Source organism: Enoplosus armatus, chromosome 11 (genome assembly GCF_043641665.1).
Source record: "Enoplosus armatus isolate fEnoArm2 chromosome 11, fEnoArm2.hap1, whole genome shotgun sequence".
Taxonomy (NCBI): domain Eukaryota; kingdom Metazoa; phylum Chordata; class Actinopteri; order Centrarchiformes; family Enoplosidae; genus Enoplosus; species Enoplosus armatus.
In genome coordinates, this window is record NC_092190.1 from 11,145,758 (window position 1) to 11,171,883 (window position 26,126).

At 43.7% G+C, this 26,126-nt stretch overlaps 1 protein-coding gene across 1 annotated transcript in view; it reads right to left on the reverse strand.

Annotated features, from left to right (window-relative positions):
• LOC139292564 (anosmin-1) overlaps positions 1-25,895 on the reverse strand; it is a 37,556-nt gene extending 11,661 nt beyond the window's left edge. The window contains exons 1-6 of the mRNA XM_070914924.1: positions 25,704-25,895; positions 19,970-20,017; positions 5,910-5,972; positions 5,373-5,595; positions 1,405-1,589; positions 925-1,054 (exon numbers count right to left, since the gene is read on the reverse strand). Of these exons, the coding sequence (XP_070771025.1) occupies positions 925-1,054; positions 1,405-1,589; positions 5,373-5,595; positions 5,910-5,972; positions 19,970-20,017; positions 25,704-25,895 (841 nt within the window). The remainder of the gene's footprint in view (positions 1-924; positions 1,055-1,404; positions 1,590-5,372; positions 5,596-5,909; positions 5,973-19,969; positions 20,018-25,703) is intronic.
• Positions 25,896-26,126: the final 231 nt, after the last annotated feature.

Sequence of the window (26,126 nt, forward strand, 5' to 3'; positions counted from 1 at the left end):
CTGCAATTTAGTGTCATTCAACATTGAAAGTGCCGGGCCGAGGAGTCGAGCATTAAAAACACAAGATGCCATCAGAGCTTGTTCACTAATCTGTGGCAAAGATCTGAAGAGCGCCTCGGTTACGTCACTCCACTCTGGAAGCAAGACAACACTTGCATTCATTTGAAACCTGCAATATCCTGACTAATTCAGACATATTACATTTTATATGACTGTAAAGAGGGGGAAACCCCATCCTTTGAAGACATAAATGAGATCTTGTTGCAACACAGAAAAGAAATGTTCTGCGCACCCCGTCTTTCCTCATTACTCGCATTCTACTTGGCATCGCCATGAATTACCCCTTCCACTTAGCTCACTGGGTTAATGTGTGGAAACTGTGGAGGGGGAACACTTATTTACAGTTCAGGTTAACAAGGTAAACGAAAGAATTCAAAGGTTTAATACTGCAATACAGTTTTAAATAAACACAGTTAAGCAGTGTGAATGCCATCAGTTAAAAGTGATAAACGTATGGTGGGCTATGTCATATTTCAGTCATAATAACTTTGCTGCTGTATGGAGCTATGGGGTTGAACATCTTAGGAGGGGATCCGTAAAAATATGTCTTTTAGTCCTCTAAAGAGATGCAAGGTGCAAAGCACAGGTGAATAAAAACAGAATCTTTACAGCTTTTTACAGCAAAACACACCATTTCTTTGAGTCAGTGGTAAAGAAAGCTCGGCTGACATGAAAAGGGAATATTCACCACATACACTTGCTTTGTAGGGTCAGATAAGAAGTCAGATCAGGTCTTAAAACTCCCAAAGGCTCCACCTGTTCCAAGGTCTTAACCATAACAAATGGAGGGCAGTGGGTGTCAAACAGGAACTTAGTCACAAAACAAGGCCACACACACACGCACAAGTACATACACACACAGACCTCTGGAGGAGCGGAAGTGCTTGCTGGGCGCAGTGAAGCCGCGGGTCCCGTGGACGTTGACTGCTGCAACTCTGAACTGGTACCATCTGCTGGCTCTGATGTCGGCCAGTTGGACACGCTCCTCTGCAGTCTGAGGGACAGATGGGGGGAGAGCAAACCACAGGGGTCAGGGTTCACGTGGGGTCACAGCCCCATGTGAGTTTGCTTGCCACATCAGTCATCTGTGTGTTTCTCTTTGCCAAACTTTCAAAGACACTGTGACTGAGAGGAATGCGCAACCGTGTGCAAAAGTCTGTCAGCGCAGAGCAGCACTTTCACAGCTGTAGCATGTGGCACGCTGGGACATGTGAAGCTGACATGTCTTAGTGATATAAATCCCAAATGTCTGATCAAAAGAATCACTTACATAACAACATTTGATGAAAACCTTTTCATCTGACGTGCTTCAGTATTTTGAACGTGTGGTGTGTAGATTCCTACCTGCGCCACAGTCTCCCACTCGGTGGCATCGTCCTCGCTGGGGTGGATGCCATAATTCCAGCGGCGCTGCACCACATAGAGGACAGGCTCCACAGAAATGTTGAACTTGGAGGACCAGCGGATCTCCAGCTGACCTGACGGCTGCTCCACAAACACCAGCTCTTTCCTCGGCTTCAGCGGGACCCCTAAAAGTACGATGGAAGGAAGACGATACCGTGACAGGAGTTAATATCACCGCTGTGTGGAACATTGTAGGTGAACTTCAACATGAAATTTGCTGTTTTCCTTTCTTGGGTGGAAAGATAAATGACACCATCGGAGTTGGACAGATACAGATTTGAAAATGAGACATGACCTCACTGCAATAGATTTAATACATGCTGTGGGTCAACAGCATCATCTTTCTACTGTGACAGATTGTGATATTTCCTGGCCAGAGTGGTGTGTTTTAGTAGCTGCGCTTCTTAGTAATGATACACATAGTTTGCATGTAGGTATGCGAGATGGCGTGCATGACGCCTCTCTCTCTCTCTCAGTGCAGACATACACACATATATGTAAAGTTCATGTGCATCATTGGACTTCACATTCATCCTGTCAGGCAAAGCCGATGTGGCCATGTGCAATAAATTAGAGATTTATTAAGTGCAGGACTGGGCCAAATGCTCCGCCAAGTCAGACCGACTCTCTCAAGTGAATTTATTGCAGTGGAGACGTAGTGAGTTGTTGATTGAGCGCTGGGCACAGTGATAATGAGATGGAGATTGGAAAAGCAAGTTTGGAAGTACAGGAGAAGGCTGAAAACATCCCACAGTTCTCAATAAATCACCTAGCACTTCAGACTATTATGTTGGACCTCTTTTCGCAGATGAGCGGCCCACCACTGCTCCGCATTTATAAACAGCATCAACACGCGCTCAAGGCTACCACGCTTCGTGTCGGTAAACAACATAATCAAGACTGTGTTTTGTATGCAGAGCACTTGATCTACTTATATCTCCATTCAGTCTTCGTACAGGGCATGTAAAAGTGATTAATTGATGCATATAAAATCCTGGTAGATGGAGGAGGGTCCTTGAGCCACGTGCATATGGAGTCATTACTTTCTTTTGTCCCGCTGATAACAGCTTTCTGCATACTAACAGCTGGGGGTCATTGTGCTGTGGTTTCGCAGCTCCACAGTCGAGTGTGTGTGTGTGTGTGTCTGCGAACAAACGTGTCACATTTCCTGCGCAATAGTGAAGACCAAGGTAACCACAGCATTCCATCTTCTCCCTCTGTCTTAGCTCATCTTCCCACAAAGTCGCACAAGTACTCCAGCAAAGCACAAACCACACAAAAACGAACCACACACACAACCTCTCTCTTCCGCAATATGTAGGAGGACAACGAATACACTTTCTCTCAGCTTGCTCTTTCCAAAGATAACTTTTGGGTCAGATTTGGTCCAAGAATCATACAGCGTTCATTTTTCAATGGCCACACGCTTCCTCCAACCATGATGTAACTGCTGCTGAAGCACGATCAAGAGTACGGCGTTCATTCATGTCTTAATCATGCCAACAATTACACTCCAGGAATATAATTCTCAATACTCACGCACATACTGTCATAATGACTGCTCTAATTACAGGGGTTGAGGAAAACACTACAAATACTGCTTGTAGCAAGGACTTTACCGTAAACCGAGTATAGCTGATGGACAAATTAACTAACTGACTTGTTGTGACAGTGTGAGGATAACGCTCACTGAATTTAATTTCATTCTGACGTCTACATTTTTCACATATTCTTTGTTTTAACCAACCCCCACAAGCTCCTTTTCCAGTTCCCCTCACAGTATAGTGTAGGACTGTGCACTGCTTTTGATCAGAAAACACGCCTAACAAGTTGGGTTGCATCATATGTGGTGCTATTTCTTCCAAAAAAACAGAGAAAACAAGAGAACTCGAAAGATGAAAATGAAAGACATCGAAGAACCTAATAAAACACCTTTTTCCACATGTGCAAGGCATATTTTATCTGAGGCACACCTTCGCAAACACATCTTCGAGACGACATTACAGAGCAGTGGCTCTATTGATGTAAAAAAAAAATGAAGCTTTGTTACACATCAAAAGCCCAGTGGGGGTCCAGTGTCTCAGAGATCCTGAACACTTAAGTTTTACTCTAACAGGGACATACACATGGGCTGGGGACCCTAACCTGAACACACACACACACACACACACACACACACACACACACATCTGAGAGTGATCTCAGTGGGGGAAACGCTCCATTTCTCCCTGCTTGTGTTTGTTAATGGCTTCCAGCATCATGGCTCATCATGGCAAAGACTACGTGCACACTTGTGCACACACAGAAACGATTACGCTCTTCAAACCATGAGCAGCTAATTAGACCTTTAACACCGAGGACCGGGACGGGAATTCCATGCAGACTTTCACCAAAATGCTCAGAGTAATTCAGTGTAAATGTAGCGCTGACGGCGACCCGTCATGAGCTCAGTGTTTGGACTAAATCAGCGGGTAGGCTGCTTGATTCGAAGGTCTCACAGTGCGGTGAATGGTTTTCATTCACTGGGTCACTGTATTGACATTTTCAAAGTCACGCCTGCTTTCATCTTTCCCCGATTAACTGTTCACCTTTTGAGCATGACATCCACCATGAAGTCCCCTCAGGATTTTTCCAAATCAAATATAAATACTAGCATGCTCTTCTGTGTGCACAAGCTCAAAATCACATGCTGCTGCCTATTTCAGCTAAATACAGTACGCACAGTAAAGCATGCTTACACTTACTGCAGTGTGATTCAAAGCATACAGTTCATCACTACTGCGGTTCAAAGCTTGATTTAGACTCATCTTCCACTGCTCTCACTTCAACATCTCCCCAACTTTGTTATGGCCTCAGGCTGCTGGCAATTGTGTGCTGATAGTGTATATAATGTAGTTCCAGCTCCCATCTCCAAGTTCAGAGGCTCTTGGTTCTCTCACATAACGACTCAGCACCCTCAGAACATCAGGCCGCCTTGGGCAGCGCCATTAAACTGTTTTACTGGAGCAAAGATTCCTGGGTACATCTGTGTCTGTGAAACCCTCAAGCTTATCCAGCAAACTCAAAGACTGAATATATATTCCAATTTACAACAGAACCAGTGTGAGGGATGTGTGGGTGAGGTACAATACAAAGAGATGAAATAAAGATTTATGAGTTGTCAAAAATTGTTTAAGATAATCTGCAATTTGCGTCATTGAGATTTAAAATCAGCGTTTGACAGAAGGGGATTAATTGGTTCGACACTATTTATGTAAACGATGCAAACTGCAGCAGTTAATCACATTAAAAACATGACGTTTGCATTGGACCATTAACAGATATGAAATGTCATTTATTGAGTAGGATGAATAGAGAGGGGGGGAGTATCCATGATTCAGCTGATGAACCGTGTTAATCTGGTCCCTCTTGGAAACAGTACTAAGCAATGATTAAATGAAGTGACGAGCTGCTGAGTGCACGGACAATTAAGCAACTTCATCAGTGCAAACAAGCTAACGTTTAGACACAATGTGCATCCATCCTCCCTTCTACTTCCTCTAATTAATGTTATCATATCATAATGTTTCACATCATAACTTATCAATGCATTTTCATTTAAACCTGCAATAACCGATATTGGCCACAAGCTGTGAACACAACACTGCCATATCATCACCTTTTAAGTTGATGTGGCAAACCTGTTGGCAAACAGTTGCTTATTCACACATCCAGCAGTTATGGAGCAACATCATGGTGAGTAAAAGTACAATATTCACTGTCTCTTTGGTCTCTATCAGGTCCTTGCTGAAGTATTCATTAAACCACACTTGCACCACCAGTGACTGTACAACCAGGACTGAAATCTTAAGGATTATAGCTTTTAAGAACAATTTGTTGCGTGATGTAAGTTTAGCCTTTAGTATTACCTTTGTAGAGGTTCTTGGGCAGCTGGCAGGTGTGGCCACAGCCGTTGGAGCAGCACTTTTTCACGGCTGAACACTCTCCATCCTCCTCACAGCTCTCCACGCAGGCCGCTGCAAAGCCGCTGGCCTTCTCTGGGGCAGGACAGTCGCCTTGCTTCACTCCCTCTACCGACTTGAGGAACTCACAGCTCGTAAGACACTCGTAGTGCTTCTTGGGAAAGAGGGGCTACGGAGTAGGGGGAGGATGAGGAGGAGAAGGAAAAATATATGTCAGATTACCTTTTAAGACCAACCTGCCCGGCTGGCAGCTCTGTGAGCTAACAGGGATTGTCCTGTTTACATTTCAGCTTATGACTCACTGGAGCGGGTGAGGACATTAAACAGCTTTGATTCAGCCTCACAGAGAGTCTCGTTACAGTGCAGAAAGAGTTACTTCACGCCCCTCTCAAACTTTCCTCTCATTGAATTTTCCCACTAAGTATGAAAAGCTCAAACACTTCTGAGTCTGAGGCGACCACGGTATTTGTGGTAGTGACATACCTCGCATAAATCCTGGCACTGGTTTTCCTTCAGGTCCCAGGATTCCTTGCAGGGCTCCAGGCACTGTGAAAAGGAGAAGGGTGTCAGTTCTTCAAAGAGCCAGCCACATCAAAGAGCAAGTGCTGTGGAGATGGTTGGCTGCCTGACAGGCACCTCACTCAGCCACTTCCCCTGCACGTTCACAACAGCCAGCCACACCTCCTTTTGTTACAGATGCCCGGCATACCTTCAAAAGGACATCAACAATCTTCTACAAAAGCAAACATGGGGCAAAGGGGCTGTCCGTTATGAGTAGACAGGCACACCCTTGCGCTGTGTCTACAAATCTACTGATGCTTGGATGGTGTGCCCCGACAGATTCCTTCTTCATACCTTAACACTACTAGCCTCCCATACTGTCTACGCCTCATTCTCATCCTGCAACTTCTCCTGCTCATGTCTAGGCCTGATGCACTCTGGCACCGAACTCCCTTCTCTTTACCATGCTGAACAGAGAGCGCTTAATAGATGATACACTTGGTTTAATGTTCTTGGGATTCCCTTTTTAACACGTGGAACAGATTTACTGAATGTTTGGCGTAGGCATGGGATAAAAGAAAAAGAAAAACCTCAGCATGAGTGCAGCACGAAGTCATTTTGCCAAACATAATGGGATGATAAAATTTAAAATGAAAAGTTTACCAATCTAGTCAAACTCCTCTTGCTTTAAGTACTACAACTCACCCTGAATGAATCAAATTCAATAAAAGCGAACGTAATATAACACAAAATACCATGCATGTCCAACAGAATCATGCAGATGCAGCTGCAGGAAAGGGAATGTGTTCAGATGGGTCTGAGAGAAGGGTCTTATATGCTCCCGCTGCTGGCCACTGAGAGCTGGTGTGAAAGAGAAGCGCAAGCTCAGTCAAACAGTGAAACCACTGCCAGGCTGCTTCTGTGCTGCACTGGGAGCAGCCCAAACCACACCAACCAGAGACCTGCCAAAGTCACTCATTCAACTCCATTTAATTTAGACTCCTGCACCAGCTACAGCTCGAAGACGAGGCACAGCAGTACATTTTTAACACATTCGCCTACATTCTTCATCCGGGACAGTCCAATATGTGTATATAAGATATGATAGAATAGATATGGAGATCTGCCATCTGTGGAGGTCCACTTTTGGCCAGAATAAGAGACTTCTGAAAAAGGATCACCAGAACAATATGTAGTGTTGTAGAGAGCGTATTTAACACAAAGTTGATGCAAGAAATTTGACATCTCAGTCAGTCAGGGGGCCAGGGTTGTATATTTATGACTTTAATTCGCTCATTAGCCAACTCTGTCATTATTATGCCATTGCCAGTGAAAAGTTTATTTGCTTTTTATGGAGTGCGGTGGACGGGCGCATGATGAAACATAAACCTTGCTTCTGGAGGAACATGCAGCAATCAGGACCATGCATGTGGCTGCCAGTGCTCAATTACACTCAGCTTCAGCTCTCTCAGCCCCGTGTGGACAGTGCGTTGAGTGTTGAGCAGCCGGCTCCAGAGGGTGAAGGAGGTTGGGAGGGGAAGGTATTTTCTTAATTACTTCACAGCAATATAGATATCTCTCAAGTGATGATATAAAATATAGAGTGCCAGAGAGAAAATTGGACACCTTGGAGGGAAAGCACGTAGTTATGACAGCTGAGATCTCCAAAAGAAACTAATGTGGTTTCTACAGAGCTGATCAGGTGAAACCACTGCAATTCCTCGGAGATTTAAGATGACATATGAGCTCAATTGCACTGTCCAAGTTATGCCTCGCCGTCCAGAGAGTCTGTGCAGTTTTATCATCATCTGCTATTAATAATGTGGTGACCTTATATCATTAATTTTGTTCTCAATTGTGTCCTCTGAGAGAACAGCCTGCAGCGAAGACGGGCAGTAGCAGCAACCTCAGCATCCCAGCCTCGCACAAGCACCACGCGGGAACAATGAGGTGTTGAGGCAATAACTGTGTGCTGCACCAGCATCTAAAGGACATTCTGCCAGTAGACGCACATGTTAAAGCCCCCAAATCCCCTCTACAAATCACTGAACATACACACATAAGCCAGGGGGATCAAGCTCATTTTACTCATTGAAAGATCTTGTGTGCATGGACTGAATGCATTCCATTGGCTTTTCTTGAGGATGAATCCTTTTCTGGTTCGCCACAATCACAGCTATACAAGTGAAAATGGAGTCATCGTTACCTCGAGATGCTTGGGCTTGCGTGCCAAGCAGCATGAATTAACACAGCACATTGCGTACAGAGGATATTGCAACACAGATCAGAATGCTGGCTGTGTGTTTAGTGTTGTCTCACTCACATAGTTCCAGTTTGTATTTTTTTTCATTTTATTTAACTCTTCAGGGCAAAAGTTCCCAACTATCAAAAACTGCTGAATTCCAACAGGAAGTTGTATTTTAAACATTTTTATCAGGACAGTTCTTTTTGCTGAATGGGCGGATGTACCATAAAACGGCACTCTTAAAAAAAGATAAGCATTTGTGTCGAGGCAGGGAGAGCTCCCTGCAGGTGTGCTGAAAACTGACAATCTGTCAGCGTTTCTCCCCAGCCACACCCACAACCTGACATTTAAGTAGGGAAGAGGAGGGCTGACGACAGATGTCTTGCCAAAGCAAATAGGACGTCTGTATATAATTACAAAGGTGCTCTCATCAATCAAGTGCCTGATTCTTATTTACACAGTTTGGTGCTCAATCTAAACCATAGTACTGATGCCGCCAAAAGCATGCTTGGGAGATTGCCATAACATATTTTCTATAAGCTCTTGTGCAATTTTTTGGAGATGCAGATACACACCCTCATCCTCCTGAAACATATAACACAACAATAGTTGCAACGGCTTTTGCAAATTAGCATTCTACCACTAAATTGCAGATTACAACAAACCACAAAATGACTAAATCACTTCCAAATCATAAGTAAAACTTCCTGTATGTATGAATGGCACATAAAACGGATGCTATTCTATCAATTCGATCTCATCAGGGGATATCTGTGGTCAAACAGTTAGTATAAGTGGGTCCTCAAACATTTGCACATCTTGCAAACGGTCGATAGCTCTGCTAGTGTTTGACTTCTCAGATCTAATCTGGGGAAAACACACCATGGAAGTGGAGTAGAGAACATAATTCAGCTGGACATAGTGTATGTGCTGGGTTTGGGTGCCAACGTCTGGGTCCCCCTCAAGAAAATCTCTCCAGCTGGCAGCACAGCTACCATCTGTTTGAATAGCGTAAGGAATGCATGTAATTATCCTATGTGATGTTAACATATTTCTGGACAAATTTCACCTAAAAAGACACAAATGGTTTTTACTCTGAGATGTAAACAAGAGCATGGGGTTGTTTCTATGGACTTGAGCTGTTAGTCTTAACAAAAGCATTTGAGCGGCTGATTTCCCCTTTGTCCCCTTATCTTCCTACCCAATAGTGACACATTCTGCATGGTTAAGTAGGAACATCCATAGCGGTCTTTCACTCCCCATTTCACGCTGTAATAAAACGCAGCAGTTGTTACTCTGGGGGACCCTGAAAGGCATTCTGTGGGGCCGATGAGAGAGTCAGGCTGAATGGCAGCCAATGCCACAGCCCATCTTCACTTTGTCATGGCTGGGACAAGGCAGGGAGGAGGTGGAGGGAGTGAAGAGGGGGAGAGATGGGGGGAGGAGAGGGAAGGGAGAGGTGGGGTGGTGCATAGAACTGCCCTTTTCCGGCATAGGAGCATGGTTATCTCCAGCCATCGTAAAAATGCTTACTGGCCCGAGTGAGTGACTGGAATAACATAAACTATGAAAAAAGTGCACATATAAAATGTCATGCAAGTGTTTTGTTTTAGTTAATGAAGCATAAAGAGCTACCAGTCGAGATTGCCCCAGGCTTAACGATACACAGTGTGTATAAAATAAAAGACGGGCCATAATTCACACTGATGCAGATGACATTTTCCCCATTTTGCCAGAACACATTTATACAGTCTTGGGGGCGATGAGTGAGGCAGCTATGACTGATCCTTTTATTTTGTAAATGAAATTCAGCAGACAAAAAAAATCACACACCAACACACGCGGGTACCTGTGCTTTCCCTGCATCCACACAGGCAGCTAAAGCACAGACGCCCCCCGTATGTTTTCTCTCTGTTATCCCAAAAGCTCAGAGATGACACATGGGAGCATCGACCCCAGTGCTGGCGGTCAGTGGAAAGCTCCAGAGGTGCCAGCACATTTACAAGGTGCCTTTGCTGCCCCTTGGGATGGAGCAGCAGCTTTCTACTTCTCTGGGAGACTCAGATATGGAGGAATCTCTGTTGTTGATCATACACATTATAAATCTCACCCCCGATCTCATTGAGTTATGGCTATTTTCTGCTGCTCTGGCGCTTTTCACACCCCGGATGACCGGACTCAATTATTCCAGCAGCTCACAGCCCTCTGCTCATATCTATCGACCCATCCAGGAGCGAGTCGCCAGGCTCTGCTCTCTCCACTATTGAAACAGGCACTTACTCCACGTATTCACTCACTTCTCACTCTATTTCACTTTTATTTGGCTGTCGTCTCCCCTCAACTTCCCCAGTTCCCTTCTCAGTTCTTATCTGCCTTTCATTCCCTCTCGCTCTCAGACCACGTCCACTCTAATCCCGATAAATTCTAAAACTCATCTTTTCTCTCTGTTTTGGCCTTCCATCTGCACTAAGCCAGCGTGATCATACAAAGAAAATGGATGTTTTCCAAAACTCCCTCCAAAGTAGATAAATCTGAAAACACCAGGCTCACGTTGCAGTGCAGACAAAGAAAGGGCTTTTAATCATGTGATATATCTTTCGCAAACATGGCCAATGCACTTTCACTTGCCAGCAATGTTATGAGACCATGTTTCTGTAGCCTCCAACTTCATTCCATGATCTTTTTTTGTGTGTGTGTGTGTGTGTGTGTGTGTGTGTGTGTGTTTTCCTAGCCTATAGCCAACCACACAATACAGGTGATGTCACACATGTTTTGTGTCTACTGTAAGACAGTTGCACAAGTTTAATGAAATATGCCAAACAAGAACAGGTTCTCAAGAGACATTTTACTGTTTTATGCAGCCTTTGGCGGCCGCAGGAAATGTAGAAAATCCAAATTTGGTCAAAGTGGAGGAAGGGTTGAGCTGAGGGTGGACATGTGAGCAACAGTACCACCATGGCTGACTGGAAGCAAGCAGTCACACCCCAATTACCTTTGACATTTTATCAAAGAACAGGATTTCTTTCAATGCAGGCGCTCATCTTTTGTACTGATGATGGCTGGGAGAGTTTCATACCCTTTTGAAGTGCTCCAACTGCCAGTTACCTAACACTGTGTATGCAGAAAGTACTGCATGCCCCAAATACGCTATTATACAGTTAGCCTTGAATAACATAGAGTTTATGACAAATCAATTTTCTATACTGTGCTATTTAGTAATTTTAGCAGAACAGAAGAAATATGTCAATGTCCACGCTTGTGTTGAGTGTTTGGGCATCTCAGAGACACAAAATAAGCAACCACAGAGGGAGTCAGAAGTGACCAAACTAAGTCTGAATAAATTAATATTTTTTAAAATGTCAAAAAATATAGAAAAATGTCTGATTGATTTGATGATTTCCCAGAGCCCAAGGGGAAGATTTCAAATTCCGTGCTTTATCTGAACAAAACCACCCAAAACAATCGTGTCATTTATGACAAAGAAAAGCATCAAATATTCACATTTGAGAAGCTGGAAACAGAGAAACAAATGTTTTGCATTTTTGCTTAAAAAAATGAATTGACTAATTGACTGTTTCAGGTATTGGCTTTGTGTGTCACAACAACCTATTGGCATGTCAGTGTGGACGGCTAACATTTAGAGAACAATCTGAAAGATGACATGACTTTGCACTCTCAGTCTGTCTGTCTGTCACTCACTGACTCACTTTCTGCGTTCCCTTTCTCGCCCTCAGCTCTCAGTGGAGAGCCACAATGAGGACCATTACTCTTGATGACTTTCCTTTTTTCTCCCACATTCTCATTCATTGCACAGGCCCTACTTCAAGCTACATTACAGAATTCAAAGTCAGCTTGATTTCTATCCAAACATTTAAAAAAGTCTATATTTGAAGACAAAAAATGAGTAGCATGCCTAAAATCTTTGCCTTTCAGATGATGCCCACTGACTATGATTGCAGGTTAACCAGACTGAAACTTGTTTCATCAAATGCTGGAGCTGTGATCTAAAATCTAAAATCATATGCTGGCAAGGCTTTCCAATACGTCTCTGACGTGCCATTAAGTTTCAAAAGGACTGTAAAAATATAGCGAGTAAATCAGGAAGAAGATATCCCCGTCCAGGCCTCTTATAAAGTCTAGACACACTATTTCCTCAACCTTACGTGTATTTCATTTCTGCACTGCTGTAAATCAGCACGTGTGTGCTGAGCAGATAGTGGGGTGGATCAGGTGGATCAAAAAGATTAACAGCGTGCTGACTTGAGATGTGAGTCTGCAACTCTATACACAGCGAGCTCACGAGTGCTGATAAATATGAAATTAGGTTTTCCAGTGAGCTGAAGGCTGCTTATCTAAATGCCAGACTTATATCAGGAAGGAAAGATGGGTGAAGATTTAATTTAGGAATTGTATTAGAGCTGTTGGAATTATTCCCTGTCAATGTTGATGTTTCATTTGCAAAATAACAGAAAAAGCTGTGCGCGTCAATGTAAGTGCATCTTAAATATTCATACAAAGTTTTAGGCTGATATTACAGGAGAGGGGCACAGATAACATTATACCGCAGTGGTTGCTGTGGGGTTTTCTATTCTGCAATTGCATAAGCCTCTGCAAACTAACAGGAAACCCACATGGCTCACAGTGTCAGAGGAGGATTGCTGTATCGAGAGCTAGAAAAGACAACAATTACAGCATGTTGGTGCTCCTGCACTTCATTTGCTCCCAACTGCTGAAGTCTTGGAGGTACATGACGCCTATGCAGCAGCCGGGTAATCTATGTGTGGGGAGCAAATTGGTGTCTGTCTGCTCTCCTCTCGTCTCCCTAAAGGTGCAGGTATCCAAGCTGTATGGAAATGTGGCATTAGGTGCAGTAGATGCCCGTCATCTCTGTATCTGTTTATTGCTTCCGTCATAGCTGGTCTGAGGAAGGAAAAACGGTCTGCAGCACCTGAGAAATACAAAAACTTGTCAATGTGGTTTTGACAACTTAAAACTGAATAAGATACAGGGCTGCCAGCAACATTTCTTAGTTATAAGTAATATAAGATACAGTTATGATAAATATCAGTTTGACACAGACGTCTTCGAGTTACTCTTACACTAGTAATGACACATTTTCCAAATCTCCAAGTGTTTTACAGCCCTGAGAGGAACGAATGCTGTGAACGCTGCCAGTGTCATAATTCCTTCATCTTTACAACCAACTAAAACACTGTAGTATTCCAGCTCTGGGGGGGGTGAACTGAAATGTACACGGTTCAAGACTTTCTATTTTGTTTCTCAAACCAGGCTCAGAGATGGTGAGCAACCCGGCAGGTGGTGTCACAGACGTTCTCTGAGCATCACTTTAATTATTAATTTAAATGCAGTTGAGGGTGCAGACAACAAAGAGCTGAAAAGGAATAGCTTGGCAGAAAGTGAGAAGAAAAAGAGGAGGAGCAGGAGGGGCAGTGCATGAATTATACATTTACCCCACAATCAGAGGTGCCTGCCTTATTTATGAGCATAAAGCCCACACAGCTTAGCCAGAATTGTGCTTTGTCTGCTGTGGAATGCAATAGCAGTTCACTTAATACTTAATGACTCTGAAGTTTCACCTAGACACCCCCACACACACTCACACTCGCACCGATGCCCCCATCTCCTTCTCTTGCAGGTCCTCTGCCATCTCATGTTGTTATGTTCTGCAGCGACAAGAGTCAAAATTACAGTGGCTGTAACTAGAGCCTCAGTTATCACCTACCTCTGGGCTCAGTTTACATTTCATGACAATTAGACTCAACAGGACGTATCCATCATGTGGGGGTCAGATTGGCGATAAAAAGAGGTCAGCGGGCCTTTTTGCCACGATGTGGCATGGGAAAGCCGAAACCTCTCCGCTGTTCTCTGAAAACCATGTCAGATCTGCCCCAACACTTGATTTACTGTATTTACTCCCACACCATCACACTGAATAATGTTGTAATGACAGACGCATGGGAGCAGAGTTGAAAATGGGACCACATGATAAAACACTTCCTCAGCGCCAAAGCCATTTATTCAAACTGTCCGTACAGTTGATTTACAGCAGCGATAATGAACTCACATTTTCCCCACAGAACATGAAAAACGCATTTCTGTCTCGGCAACGTCGGTCATTGAAGATTAAGGAGATAGTAAACAACATAAAGGATGTCAGCCCTGCTGGCTTCCTCCTACAGTGACCACTCAAGCTGTCTCAATCCCTCCTCATCTCAAATGAAATGAAACCCGGAGATTCTGTCTCGATGTAGGCCAACAACATGTAAAACATGACACGCCATTGACGGGCGTAAAGCCGTCCTAATCCCATGCTGCAGTCACATTCCACCACTATCTCCACTTGTTTATTTGAGTCTCCGAAACACTTGAAATTCACTAATCCTACTTGCCCTCTCCAGCCTCCACTAGCAGCTCCTCACACCAGCGGTTCTTTTCAGCGTCTTCAAATTGCAGCACATACAGATTGAGAAATAATGCTTAGCCCAATAACACGTGATAGAATTCATTCTGTTTGCTTGAAGTGATGATTGATTTCTCTTTTATATGTATTTCAAAAGCTGAGAGCATAGACAACAAAGAGAGGGCAAACCTGGGCAAGCTGAGCGGGATTTAATTTGCTGTGGAGGATAAACAAAAGAACCAATCTTCATTTCTGATACATGTACAGTCTGGAGTCGCTATCTTAAGTATAAATGACTTTGCTGAAGCACCTCTGAGTCAAAGGTTAAGAGAGCTGTCGATCACTCGAGTCTTTGACACACATTTAGGTTTTCCATCGTCCTGAAACTGTCACACTCAAATCTATGGGTTTTATCTGCAGGATGCAGCAGCTTTGAGTGGAGCTGGAATAAATTCATCTACTAAGTACATCAGCTTTAAGATTCTTACATACTAATCTTCCCTTCGTCAACGTGACTGTTGGCCCGATTAGTCCGGTAACGATATATTAACATAGACCATAAATAAAGCAGCGGAATCATTACTTGCTTTACTCTCAACACGTGAGCTTGGGAGGGAAAAGATAGCAAAGGCAACATGAAAGGTACGCTGTAATCTATGATATTTAGCCAATCCATCGTCACAATGAGAATAAACACTTGGATGACAGCAGATTGTCTCAGTGTGACTGGTCATTATAGCTAAAAGAGGATTTCATAGCAGCTTTGATTACGTTAATCCTTCAAGAGAATGAAATCCCTTCTGACAGGGACAACATGTGAAATCAGGCTATCAGGCTATCAGGCTAAAGGTTGATTATCTTAGAAAAATGGCTACTATATAAAGAAGGCCCCGATGCTCTGTAGGATCTATATAAACACAGGTTGGTTTGAGGTATTTCCTCATGGAAGATTTCCTATTGAACAGACAGCATGGCAGAGAGCAGCTTTAGATGTGAGCTTTCACTGCTGAGGAAGTCCAAACTGCAGTTCCACAGACTCTTCGCCTCCTCTCCTGTGGCCACGTCTTTTTTTTTTTTTTTTTTTTTTTTTTGCTGTGGGGGTTTTCATTCTCTGCCACCCACCATGTGAATAATGAGCTCCACAGATAGCAGCCAATGAAGCGACCCCCCCTTTAGCCAATGAAACTTAACAACCATGTCCAGATCAGGTCCTTCCTGCTGGGACTGACCAGCCCTGCTTCACACTCCTCCACCACCCACCCACACACACACTAACACTCACACTGCCTCAAACTAGATAAAACACAAGAAGAAAAAGGCTTCAGAGAAACTACAGAGATGTCTCTTTACGTGATCTCCACCACCTCACAATTCTTCCACATATATAAGAAATAAGAAAATCAATTAAGTCAAACTGGCAAGTACTGTGTCTCAAATTTTACACTCTGCTTTGCAGCTACACTGGCAGGCAATCCATACACTGCCCACTTGACAGATTGATTTCCAGTCCAGCTTGCTTTGAGGTGTTGGTGCTGGTGATGTGGCTCACACAGGGAGGTGAGACGAACGTCTGGCCTCAACATGACCAAAAGGTGCTTTGAAGTCTGTCTAAGCACCTAACAATCCCAGCCATGCCCAGCTGTAAACTAACAAACCAGCACCCACTTTATCACATCTTTTCAGTGCGCCTCAAAATATACTACCTACCACCACAGAAAAGATGGCTACACAAAAGACTTGTAAACTGCATTGACACACTCTCAAAGATTCAAGTGAAAGTGACCCTTCCCCAAAGTATGCACCACTATGTTTCTGTTTTTAAAGACTGAAGAATGAGGCTTCTGGTTTAATTTTATAGGTCCGACCCTGAAAAAAAGAACAACTGATGGGAAGTTTTACCATTTTATTTTTGGCGTGAGAAAATGTGGGGGTTGGTACGAGGGGGGGGGGGGGGGGGTTGACAGTGGGCTTTGAAAGACATGTTTGAATGAGACATAGTAGCATTCCAGTGATTGTTATTCAGGAAAACCGCTCAAAAAGCTTCCAACATGTGAAGACGAAGGCGCGTGTAATCCAAAAGAGTAAACACTTCTTATTCTTGCGTTGGTATGTGCAGCTCAGGGTGTGATTGGTACGAAAGAGCGCTCCAAAAAGAGCCACCTGGGATATGCGAGACATCTATGAAAGACAAGCACGATTCACGACAATGTTGCTTTCTAAAGCTTTTTCTCTCTGGAAACTCTAGCTAAATAAAAAGGGCAGGGACAAGGCCGGTTTAGAGAAATGAAAGGCCAAGTCAACATCTCCCTGCTAAAAGACGTTTTATTACTGACTTTTTAGTGCAGTAATCGACACTCAATCTAATTCATTGAGAGATCAGTCTCAATGGAGGTATACTGTATACTGATTTTAAAAAATGTTCAGGATATTCAGTGTGTTTAGAAGAAAAATATATTACACTTTCTTCCTTAGGAATTATAAGTGATGGGCACGTTCCAATGACTCACCACAGGCCAACTTATCCAGGCATAATGCACATGACCTTCTTCTCTTCCTTCCCTGAGAGAAGTTTGAGTAATGAAGCACATCGCTTTGTTGCCGACCGGCATTTAGCAGCCTTAAGTCAATCCTAGCATTTGATTTGGAGCCTGGATCACACCCATGGGGGAAAGCAAACCCTGCTAATATCAGCCATGCTCCGAATGTGGAAAGCTTCTTGGCAGCTTCTGCACACACTCTCCCATGCACACACACAAAATCTATTTTCTTTGCACCCGCAGAAAAAAAAAAGAAAAACCCAGAGTTTTTAAAACTTTCAGGGAACACATCCAAACTTCTCAAGTGGGGAACTCTAACAGTAGGGGGACAAAATGACAATAGCTTATAGAAATCCTGCCGCGGTCTGTTCTCCTGGCGTCTCCCCCGCTGAATGGAGTTTGTCTGCTGTCCCAGTGTTATGGCATGATAATGACTCCCCGGCTCTCCAAATGCCACCTCGCTCTGCTCTGGAGAGAGGGCAAGCAGGTTAATTACCATGACAATGGGGACACTGAGAGCGGGGCCGACTCTGGACACTGCATACGAGATGACCGGGATGACTTTCTCATCACAAATGGAAACAGGGGGCTTTGATTTCCTAAAACGCAGACAGATGGACGGGGTCACAGCACCTTTGTCTAAATTATTAGGCAGCCCTTCCTCGCATTCTCTTCACAGGCAGGGAGCTCTCTGAGGCTCTTTAACGGAGCTCTGGGTGGACAGGCCTTCAGCCCTAACGCACTCCCCAGGAGCCATTGCCTTTGTCTCTCTGTTTGACTGTGTGCTGTTCATGAAGTGAAGAGGCTAATCAGCGGCTGTAGAGCTATTCACAGGGAACCACTGTACAGCATGGGTCCATTTGGTACAATTGTTAGAGTGGCTACAATAGCTGTGTTTTGACACACTACACAAGGGCCCAGAGTGTGCACTCGAGCCATTGATGTGGATGTGAAGTGTGGTGGTGTTTGCTTCCAAAATATTGACTTCTGGCTGCAAATTAAACTGCAGCACTGTGCCCTGGCCTGCATCCTGAATGGCTGAACCAAAACCTAGGAATCAATTAAATTAATTAAAGTCAGAGAGCCCTTGAAACTATTTGGAATGGCAGAGTGGCAGAGCACCACGGTTATACAGCAGTAACACAAGCATGTCATTATTTTTAAGGGCTTACATCAAATCCAGCCTAGTGTATTTACAGCCTACAAGTAGGATGAAGAAGTGCTAACTGACATGCTTGTTATAGCAAGGGGGAACAAGAAGTCCATTACAGAGTTTTTGGACATTTGCAGAGTTTCAGCTATGTTAGCTGGTTGATTATGAAAACAGTGTGCTGTGCCTGGACTCACAGCCAGCGAAAGGCTTTTGCAAACATAAAACTCTGTCTGAATGACTGGGGAATGACTAGTGCCAAGAGCCAATGTTGGCCATCACAGTGGAAAGGAGAGAAACAAGTTTCACAGCGTTACAGCAAAAACAAAGGAGGTTTACGTTCCTAAGTTCCTATGCATTGAATTTAATCTTGTCACAGAGGGTTCAAAATGACACAAAGGACATATTCTTCATCTCAGACAAACTTAAGTTGATTGTGCTTTCCCTTGAGATGCTTAAATCTCCACATGGAGTTCAAGAATAGAACTTCACAATTAGAAATAACCCTACCTAACAACAGTTCACAATTTACACTTGGATTGGGACACATTCTGTGATGTGACGGAACAACATGCTGTAAACATTTGCCATGTTAGGGGAAGGGAAATCACCTATACATTTGCAGATGGAGTAGAAAGCACAAAGCACAATAGCTCTGCTGTATCCCAGGCAAATGCAAATGGCCAAGGAAACAATTTGAAATTCAAAAGAGGAATTTAGAAATCAAACACAAAAGGGTCATTTTGTAAGCCCGTTGACACGAGACACTGATTGTGATTAATATGTACACCAAATGTAAGGCCGTGTTAAGTAAGCATAAGAAAAAAAATGCAACCAATCTGCATTTTCCTGAATGTCCAATTAATCACCGTCATTGCAATGCTGTGATTTGTCCAAATTCTCTGCTTGCATTCCTCTAGAAGTACAAAGCCTGTAAATACACACAAGTACTACATCTAATTTGTCATCACCTAAACATTAACATACTTCCTGTATTTTATTTAGACAATGAATAGGTGTTGTCTATGTCCTATTTTGAGTCCTCATGGGCTAACAGCATTGAAGCCTGGCTTCACGGTCTGTGTGCATGAGGGGAACCTCTGACAGCTACAGAGAGCATTGTTCAGATTTCTACTTGGACCATGCTCTGCTAGCGTATCCTCCGTCTTATTTTAGCTCCGTAGTGTTCTCTGTCTACAGTCCACACAGCACGTCTCTGAGGGCCTTGTCAGCAGCTCCAGGAGAGTCTGATAGAATATGTCAGCGCCATCTTTTCAGGGGAGCTGTCAGCGCCAGCTTTGTATCAACCTTCCTTGGGACAGGGCACGAAACACAAACAAGCCCTGCGGGAGGCGTACCATAATGCATCCAACTGAAATTCCAAATGGGCAAGAGGAGGAAAAACAATCACGCTTTTACAAATCGACAGGCATTTAACCTCTTCAAATCTTATTTAATTATATCTTATTTACAGGAGCAAATGATTACCAATGAAAGCAGAAGTAATCTAGTAAGAACAAGCTGAAAAGAAAAGAGTGTAGTCTACGTCAACAGCTCTCGAAGCGACTCCTGCAGGCATGACAAAACTAGTCCTGTCGTGACTCGCACGCTTTGTGTTGTATTATCCTCTGATAATGAGGCATGTATGTGGCATGTGCCTCATTCATGGAAGAAGTGAAACCACACTACCTTGGAGCACTGCTTGTGATTCTGGCACCACACCAAGGATCCATTATTCTGGAAAAGAGAAGAAAAAGTATCAGTCATCAGAGATAATGATGAAAATACATCATGCAGCTTCGACCCTCTCCTCTCGTGTCACACCACTCTCCTTAAGGCTCTTTGTGTAACATTAATGCTAACAGTAGACACATTTGAAAGACATACTTTGAGTCAGCTTTGCGTGCTGACTGCATGTAACCTAAGCAGGAAAGCGGGGTCACCGGCACCAGGGCCAGGGCAAACCTCTGGTCAGTTTCAGCAGAGCATGGTGACCTCAGCTTTTCTCAGGACCTGTTTGATCTCTCAACAGACGTTCCCAAGGTCACAGAGGCGGGAGCTGATGTCAGCACTCCTGTGTAGACTGCAGATACTGCCAATTTCCTCTAATTGCTGCGGAAGTGCCACCTTTTGCGCTCCAACGAGGCAAACATTTGGTCCTAATAGTGCTGTGTATCACGAAAAACCCCTCTGTGTGTAAATATGGAGAGTTGTCGAGTGAAGGACCCGTGGGGGTAAATGGCTTGTGCAAGTGGTCATTTCCTGAATTCCATTAGGGCGGAGAATTATGCTGTCATCCTCTGCAAACATAATTGTGCTTGGATGGCAAGTGCAAGGCTAATGCTCCAGAATAAATGAGCAGCTGACCAACATGAAAGACACAAAATGCTTGAATGTGTTGTGCATCACAATGTGTATTTGGTATAATTTTAATTGTCGGATTTGATTTGCCCCATTGCAGTCCTGCAATGTTTTAATCCTGTCCAAGTACTTTATAACTTTGTTTTGAAGTGCTGTCTAAATAAAGTTTAAATAAAGCTCAGACATGGAGCAACATTATCATGAATTTGTTGTTCAATAAAATGATCGATTATGGCCTCTTTAAGTCTTACCTCTCGTCACTCTTGTTGTCTACACCTCTGGATAAGTGATAAAAATATTCTCTGAGAAGAAGAGTTTCATTAATGGAATCCATTCTCGTCAATGACCTAAATCCAAGCTTCACTTTCGGATGTTCCCTGCGCTTCTTAATGAAAGCAGTGAAGCCAAACTTTAGGGGTTTGCAGGCAAAAAAGTCTGCTTCAGTTCAATGTCAAGTTCAAAGCCTTTTCCCACAATGTAATCCAGAAGAAATTTCCCATGAGACCTTAGGAGAGAACTTATCATTAAAGGGTTTAATTTGACATCCAGTACCAGTAAGTGCTGAGCTTTTAGTGTCAAGGATAATGGTCAAATGGCTTCAAAGGAATCCATGATTGTACAATCAAGTCTTAAGAGAATCTCTTCCACAAAAAAAAACTGCAGATAATGATGAAAAATATATGTGTCCGAGCGCCAAGGAGACTAGGAATAGTTGTTTCATTTTGTTACCCAATGAAGTGGAAATGAGCGCTAACTTGGCTTTAGTGTGCATCAGCAAGTTTTTGGCCCTTTTCTGTGTAAAAGAACACCTCCACTCTGTTTGGCTGAATGTTGATTAAAATATGAATTATTCCTCACTAGTACATCATTTTGTACTGTATCACATGATTAAAATCCTTGTGGAGTTCTCACTCACAAAAAATGATCAGTCCAACCAAAGCCAGACCCCCCTGTTGGTGACACGCCGTAAATAAAACCTTGACATTTACACTGGCAGCCATCGCCTCGGGATAATTTATACAGATTGTCACAACTCTAGACCGTGTTCTAAATCATCAATCCTGTTTTTGACACCTTTCTTCGCACATCCATCAACAGTGACAGGGCCAGATCCACAGAAGAGCTAATTTTGCCATGTGACAGCATCTCTGTAGCAGAGAAGCTCAGCAGGATGTTGCCCCAGCTGTCCAGGCCTGACCCCACCATGTCAGGGACCAACGGGGGAATAATTATAGGTCAGGACTTCATCCCTCTGACTCACCATGACATTCCTCTGCCGCCCGAACATTATGCAGTGCTGAGGACTGTCAAGGACTCCAGTGAATGAATGCTTTCCAGATATCCTCCTTTGTGACGGGGGGTCGAGGATAGGAGACCAGACAGAGGTCTACCAATGTGTGGCTAAGGTGAACTCGCTGCTTTGTTACTGACACTGGTGGAGTCGTGTAAACAGGGGATTTATCACAGAGATACATTATGGCTGTTGTCAGCTGAGAAGTCAGAGCAGGTGGCCAGGGGCGTGTTGTATTGTCTAGACAACTGAAGGGAACATGGACAAAAAACCCTTTTATCTTTGAGGATAGCATTCCACCTTTTGAAAATGGAAATCTTTTGTTTCCTGTGAGCTTCTGATTCGGATTAAAAGGATCTCAGCTTACACTTGTTTTTTTTCCAGCATTAAACTACTGGAAAATACTGCTGGCCTATGAGACCATGTACATTTCTGGCTAAGTTAACAGGAGACAGGACTTCAAAGGACAGACTGGTGTCTCTGTGTGTCCTTTGACAGCCCAGGGGTCCTCAGGCAACACAAAAATAACTGATCCTTAAGGGCACATACGCAGCACTAAAATAAAGGGCCTCAAGATTTAGGCTTTGACTTGAGTGGGTGTGAGGGCTGTGGTCATTCTGCTCATCAATTATTTATTTTATATGAATTATTTGACAGCGGCTCTGAAAGTGAGCTAATGTGTTCAGCGCACATCCAATGTTAACATAAAAAGGGTGTTTCAGAAATCTCAAACAACGCTGGTGTAAAGTTGTCCCCACTTAGGAATGAAGTCTATTTGTCAAATGAGGTAGCTCAGGGTGTAGCAGCACTGGCGGCTGAGATTTACAGACAGGACTGTCATGGTTTAAAAGCATTTACAGAGAGGTGAGGCCAAGCTACAGAGACCCCTATTCATCCGCTGTCTTCACTAATGAAAAACTCCACACATGAGAAGAGCACTGGCTGAGGTTTGATTCCACCGCAGGTTATTTAATATCAAAGGCGAAAAACAAGGGGACACGGAAAAACTACTTTCCAATGTTTTTTCTTCCCTTCGCTTAAAACACAAATCTCTCAAGCACGATGCTTAGACTTTACTGCGCCGCACATTAGAAATGAATGACTGAATTTAAAACGTTAGATTTTTATTGCTTTGAATGTAATAACAAGACCTAATGGACACACCTTTTTTTTGGCTTCACAGGTCCCCACATAAATAATCCACTACAAGGCTGATGCTTTCAGAATACATTATTGCACAGGGCTCCCAGCTCGCTCTTAATATTTTAAAGTGTCCGAGGCAAATATTTATGGTTGGGTGTTCCCCTCTGTCTATTGTACTGGGGTGACAAGTTCCCCAAATGTGGCGTAAAATGACAATAAATCTGTATTTGGAAATACTATTACATCAATAAATCTACAGTTGCTATAAATCTGACAACCAATGGACAACCCACGGGTTTCCTAACTCTGCAACTCCATGCTTGTTTCCATTTCACACTAATTCATAATTGCGACAATTAAAACAAAGTCCTCTGATTTGTCCTCTGATTCAGCCACATAAAGAGGAAAGACGCGTGGGTGTTCATAACATCTGCAAGTGCTAAATTCTCCCAAGCATCATTCCAGTATTCACAGAATGATCAAATTAAAGCTGATATGAAAAACAGAGGTTTAAATTCCAGCTGCAAAATGTGTTAAGAGGACAAATTGTCTCTTGTACCATACCCAAAATAAGTAGTGGCCCATATAGATTACTAGATATTGAGTAGACACTGTAAAATATTAAGAAACAGTAGGCAAAAGTCACCGCTTTGACATACAGCCCAGGCATTTCATTTCCATTAAAATGGAAAGTGTTGTATGTCTTGGTTTTTCTATCGAGTATTAAATGACACCTGAAGGATGTCCGAGTTGAATTAAGAGGTCTGTCGTCTCAATCATTGGAGTGGAGCTCCGAGCTGCCTGTCGGGCCCCGTCGCTGTAATATGATCCAGCAGAGGAAGCAGATCCACCTGTAGGTTGTGCTGACTGAGCATGCTCCGGTGTTGTGGCAACAGCACATTAGAGCTTATCACATTTAGCACAATTGGGCAGCAGCATTTAGCAGGAAGGTGACCTCGGTGGAGCAGCATCGGTAGCTCAGTGTGTACCCTCAACATGCCTATGAGGTGTGATGCTGGCATTTATTGGCAGGGCCAGGGGGCTAGAGGGCAAGGGGGGGGGGGGGGGGGCGTATGTTTTTGCAGCTGACCAGACCCCCCATTTTCACATGAAAGGACTGTTGAGAACACAGTGCATAAGACAGTCCTCGCAGATTATCAACAATTGCCTTCTATTCTTGGACCCGCAAGCTTGCTCAAGCAACCTTTCTTATCACTCACCACAAAAATGCTCCTCTCTTTAGACAAACACCTCCCTCTCACTGAATAAGGCTGCCTCAGACTCTGAGGCTCTGCAGTCAATTATATAGACTATTAGCTGTTCATTAGAGGTGAGACTTCCATTACTTATTTGACTTCTCAGTCAGCTGGTGACTAATTTCATCCCCCAACTTTGCAATCCTGGGCAGCAATGCACACTTGGAGTCTTCTCAAAACAAATTGCCAAGTTGTGAATTAAGAAACACTGTTTTCAATCTGTGTCCTTTGGATGCACAGCACTATTTTCTGTCCTACCATGCTGTTAATTGCAGTTAACAGCATTCATCCTTCACCCCAGGTGTATATGCTTCCTTAATAAAATTGTTAGAATTAACCGCAGTGGGTCTCTGTGTCCCACGGACATGCATTAAGAACCACTAGACCAGATCAATAAGTGCTTTCAAAGTGAAGTTAATTGGTGACAAAGAAACAAACAGTGCACTCTGTTGATTCAGTCGACTTAATTACAAATTTACCTTGCTCCACAATGTTTCCCCGACAATTAGGGGATTCATGAATGCACCTTGAGAAAAGACATGCCTTGCAAATGCAAATGAAGTGAGCATAAAGGCGGTCACTGGATAGATAGCTGGTGAAAAGGAGCAGAGGGGAGAGGGATCAGTGACCAGTCCTTCTCCCTGGAGTCCTGGGGGAGAACAGTGTGTCCAGTGGAGGGTGAAAAACAACTTCTGACACCACACACCAAATCATCCAAAGAACACGGCTAATTTATAGTAGCTTCAAACAAGCCCTGCATCACAACACCGCTGTGTGGGGGGCACTTGTGTGAAATTCTGACTGTGAATATGTAAGGCAGTGGCTCTTCTCATATGAGAGCCTTAGTAGAGTCATGAGTCCATCACATTTACAGAAACGAGTATGTCATTTTCCAGTAATTAGCAAGTGATGAATGGAAACTGGCTTCACTGAAAGGCGTCCATCATGTCTCAGTCTCAACAATACTGCAATGTGTTTATTAGATGTATTTTAAAGCGTCCCACTCTTCACACTAAGGCGAGCAGTGATACACTGTATGTGAAGGCAACTTTGCCAGCAACTCAAACCATATAAATGCTTATATCTGCAACTGGTGTTTTTTCATTTTGGTGACACTCTCCGTTTAGAGAGGTGTCATGTCCTTGCCGGCGATAATTCCTGACAGAAAACACAACAGAGAAAGTATTTCAGCACCATTAGTGACCTGCTCCTGTCTACTCACAGTGGGCTCAACAGAAACAGGTTTGACTTATGTGGGGAAAGGATCGACTGGCACATATTCATTCATTAAATAATGCAAAACGACGCTTTTATTTCTGATTTCCCCAACACACTGCCAGAAGTTTGGGTGTCTGCGGCCACATGCTCGTACCTGGGAGTGCTTGAAAAAAGCAGAGATGCGAGTGATGTGCAGGCTGAGGCATCTCGAGGCGCATCTTGCTCGGTAAATACTGGCAGTGAAGAAAGAGTCGTCCTGCTTCCTCGCAGACACACTTCCCGGGCTCATTAACGCTGTAATCCACAAACACAGGGTCACACACACGTTCAGGCTCCTGGAAAACATGGTCCCGCGGTTGTGTATTTAATCCCACCACGGCTCGGACAACACTGCGTGCAGGCTCCGCCGGAGAAACTAAAGAAACTTCAATTATACACCGGGGAGGAGTCACGGGCTCACGTGCCCTGCGATTGGACGCCCGCGCGGTGACTGACAGACGCGAGGAGCGTTAAAGCAGGTAGACTGCTGCAGAGTGCCGACCTGCACACCATTCAAAGCATGAGCAGGTTGCTCAGA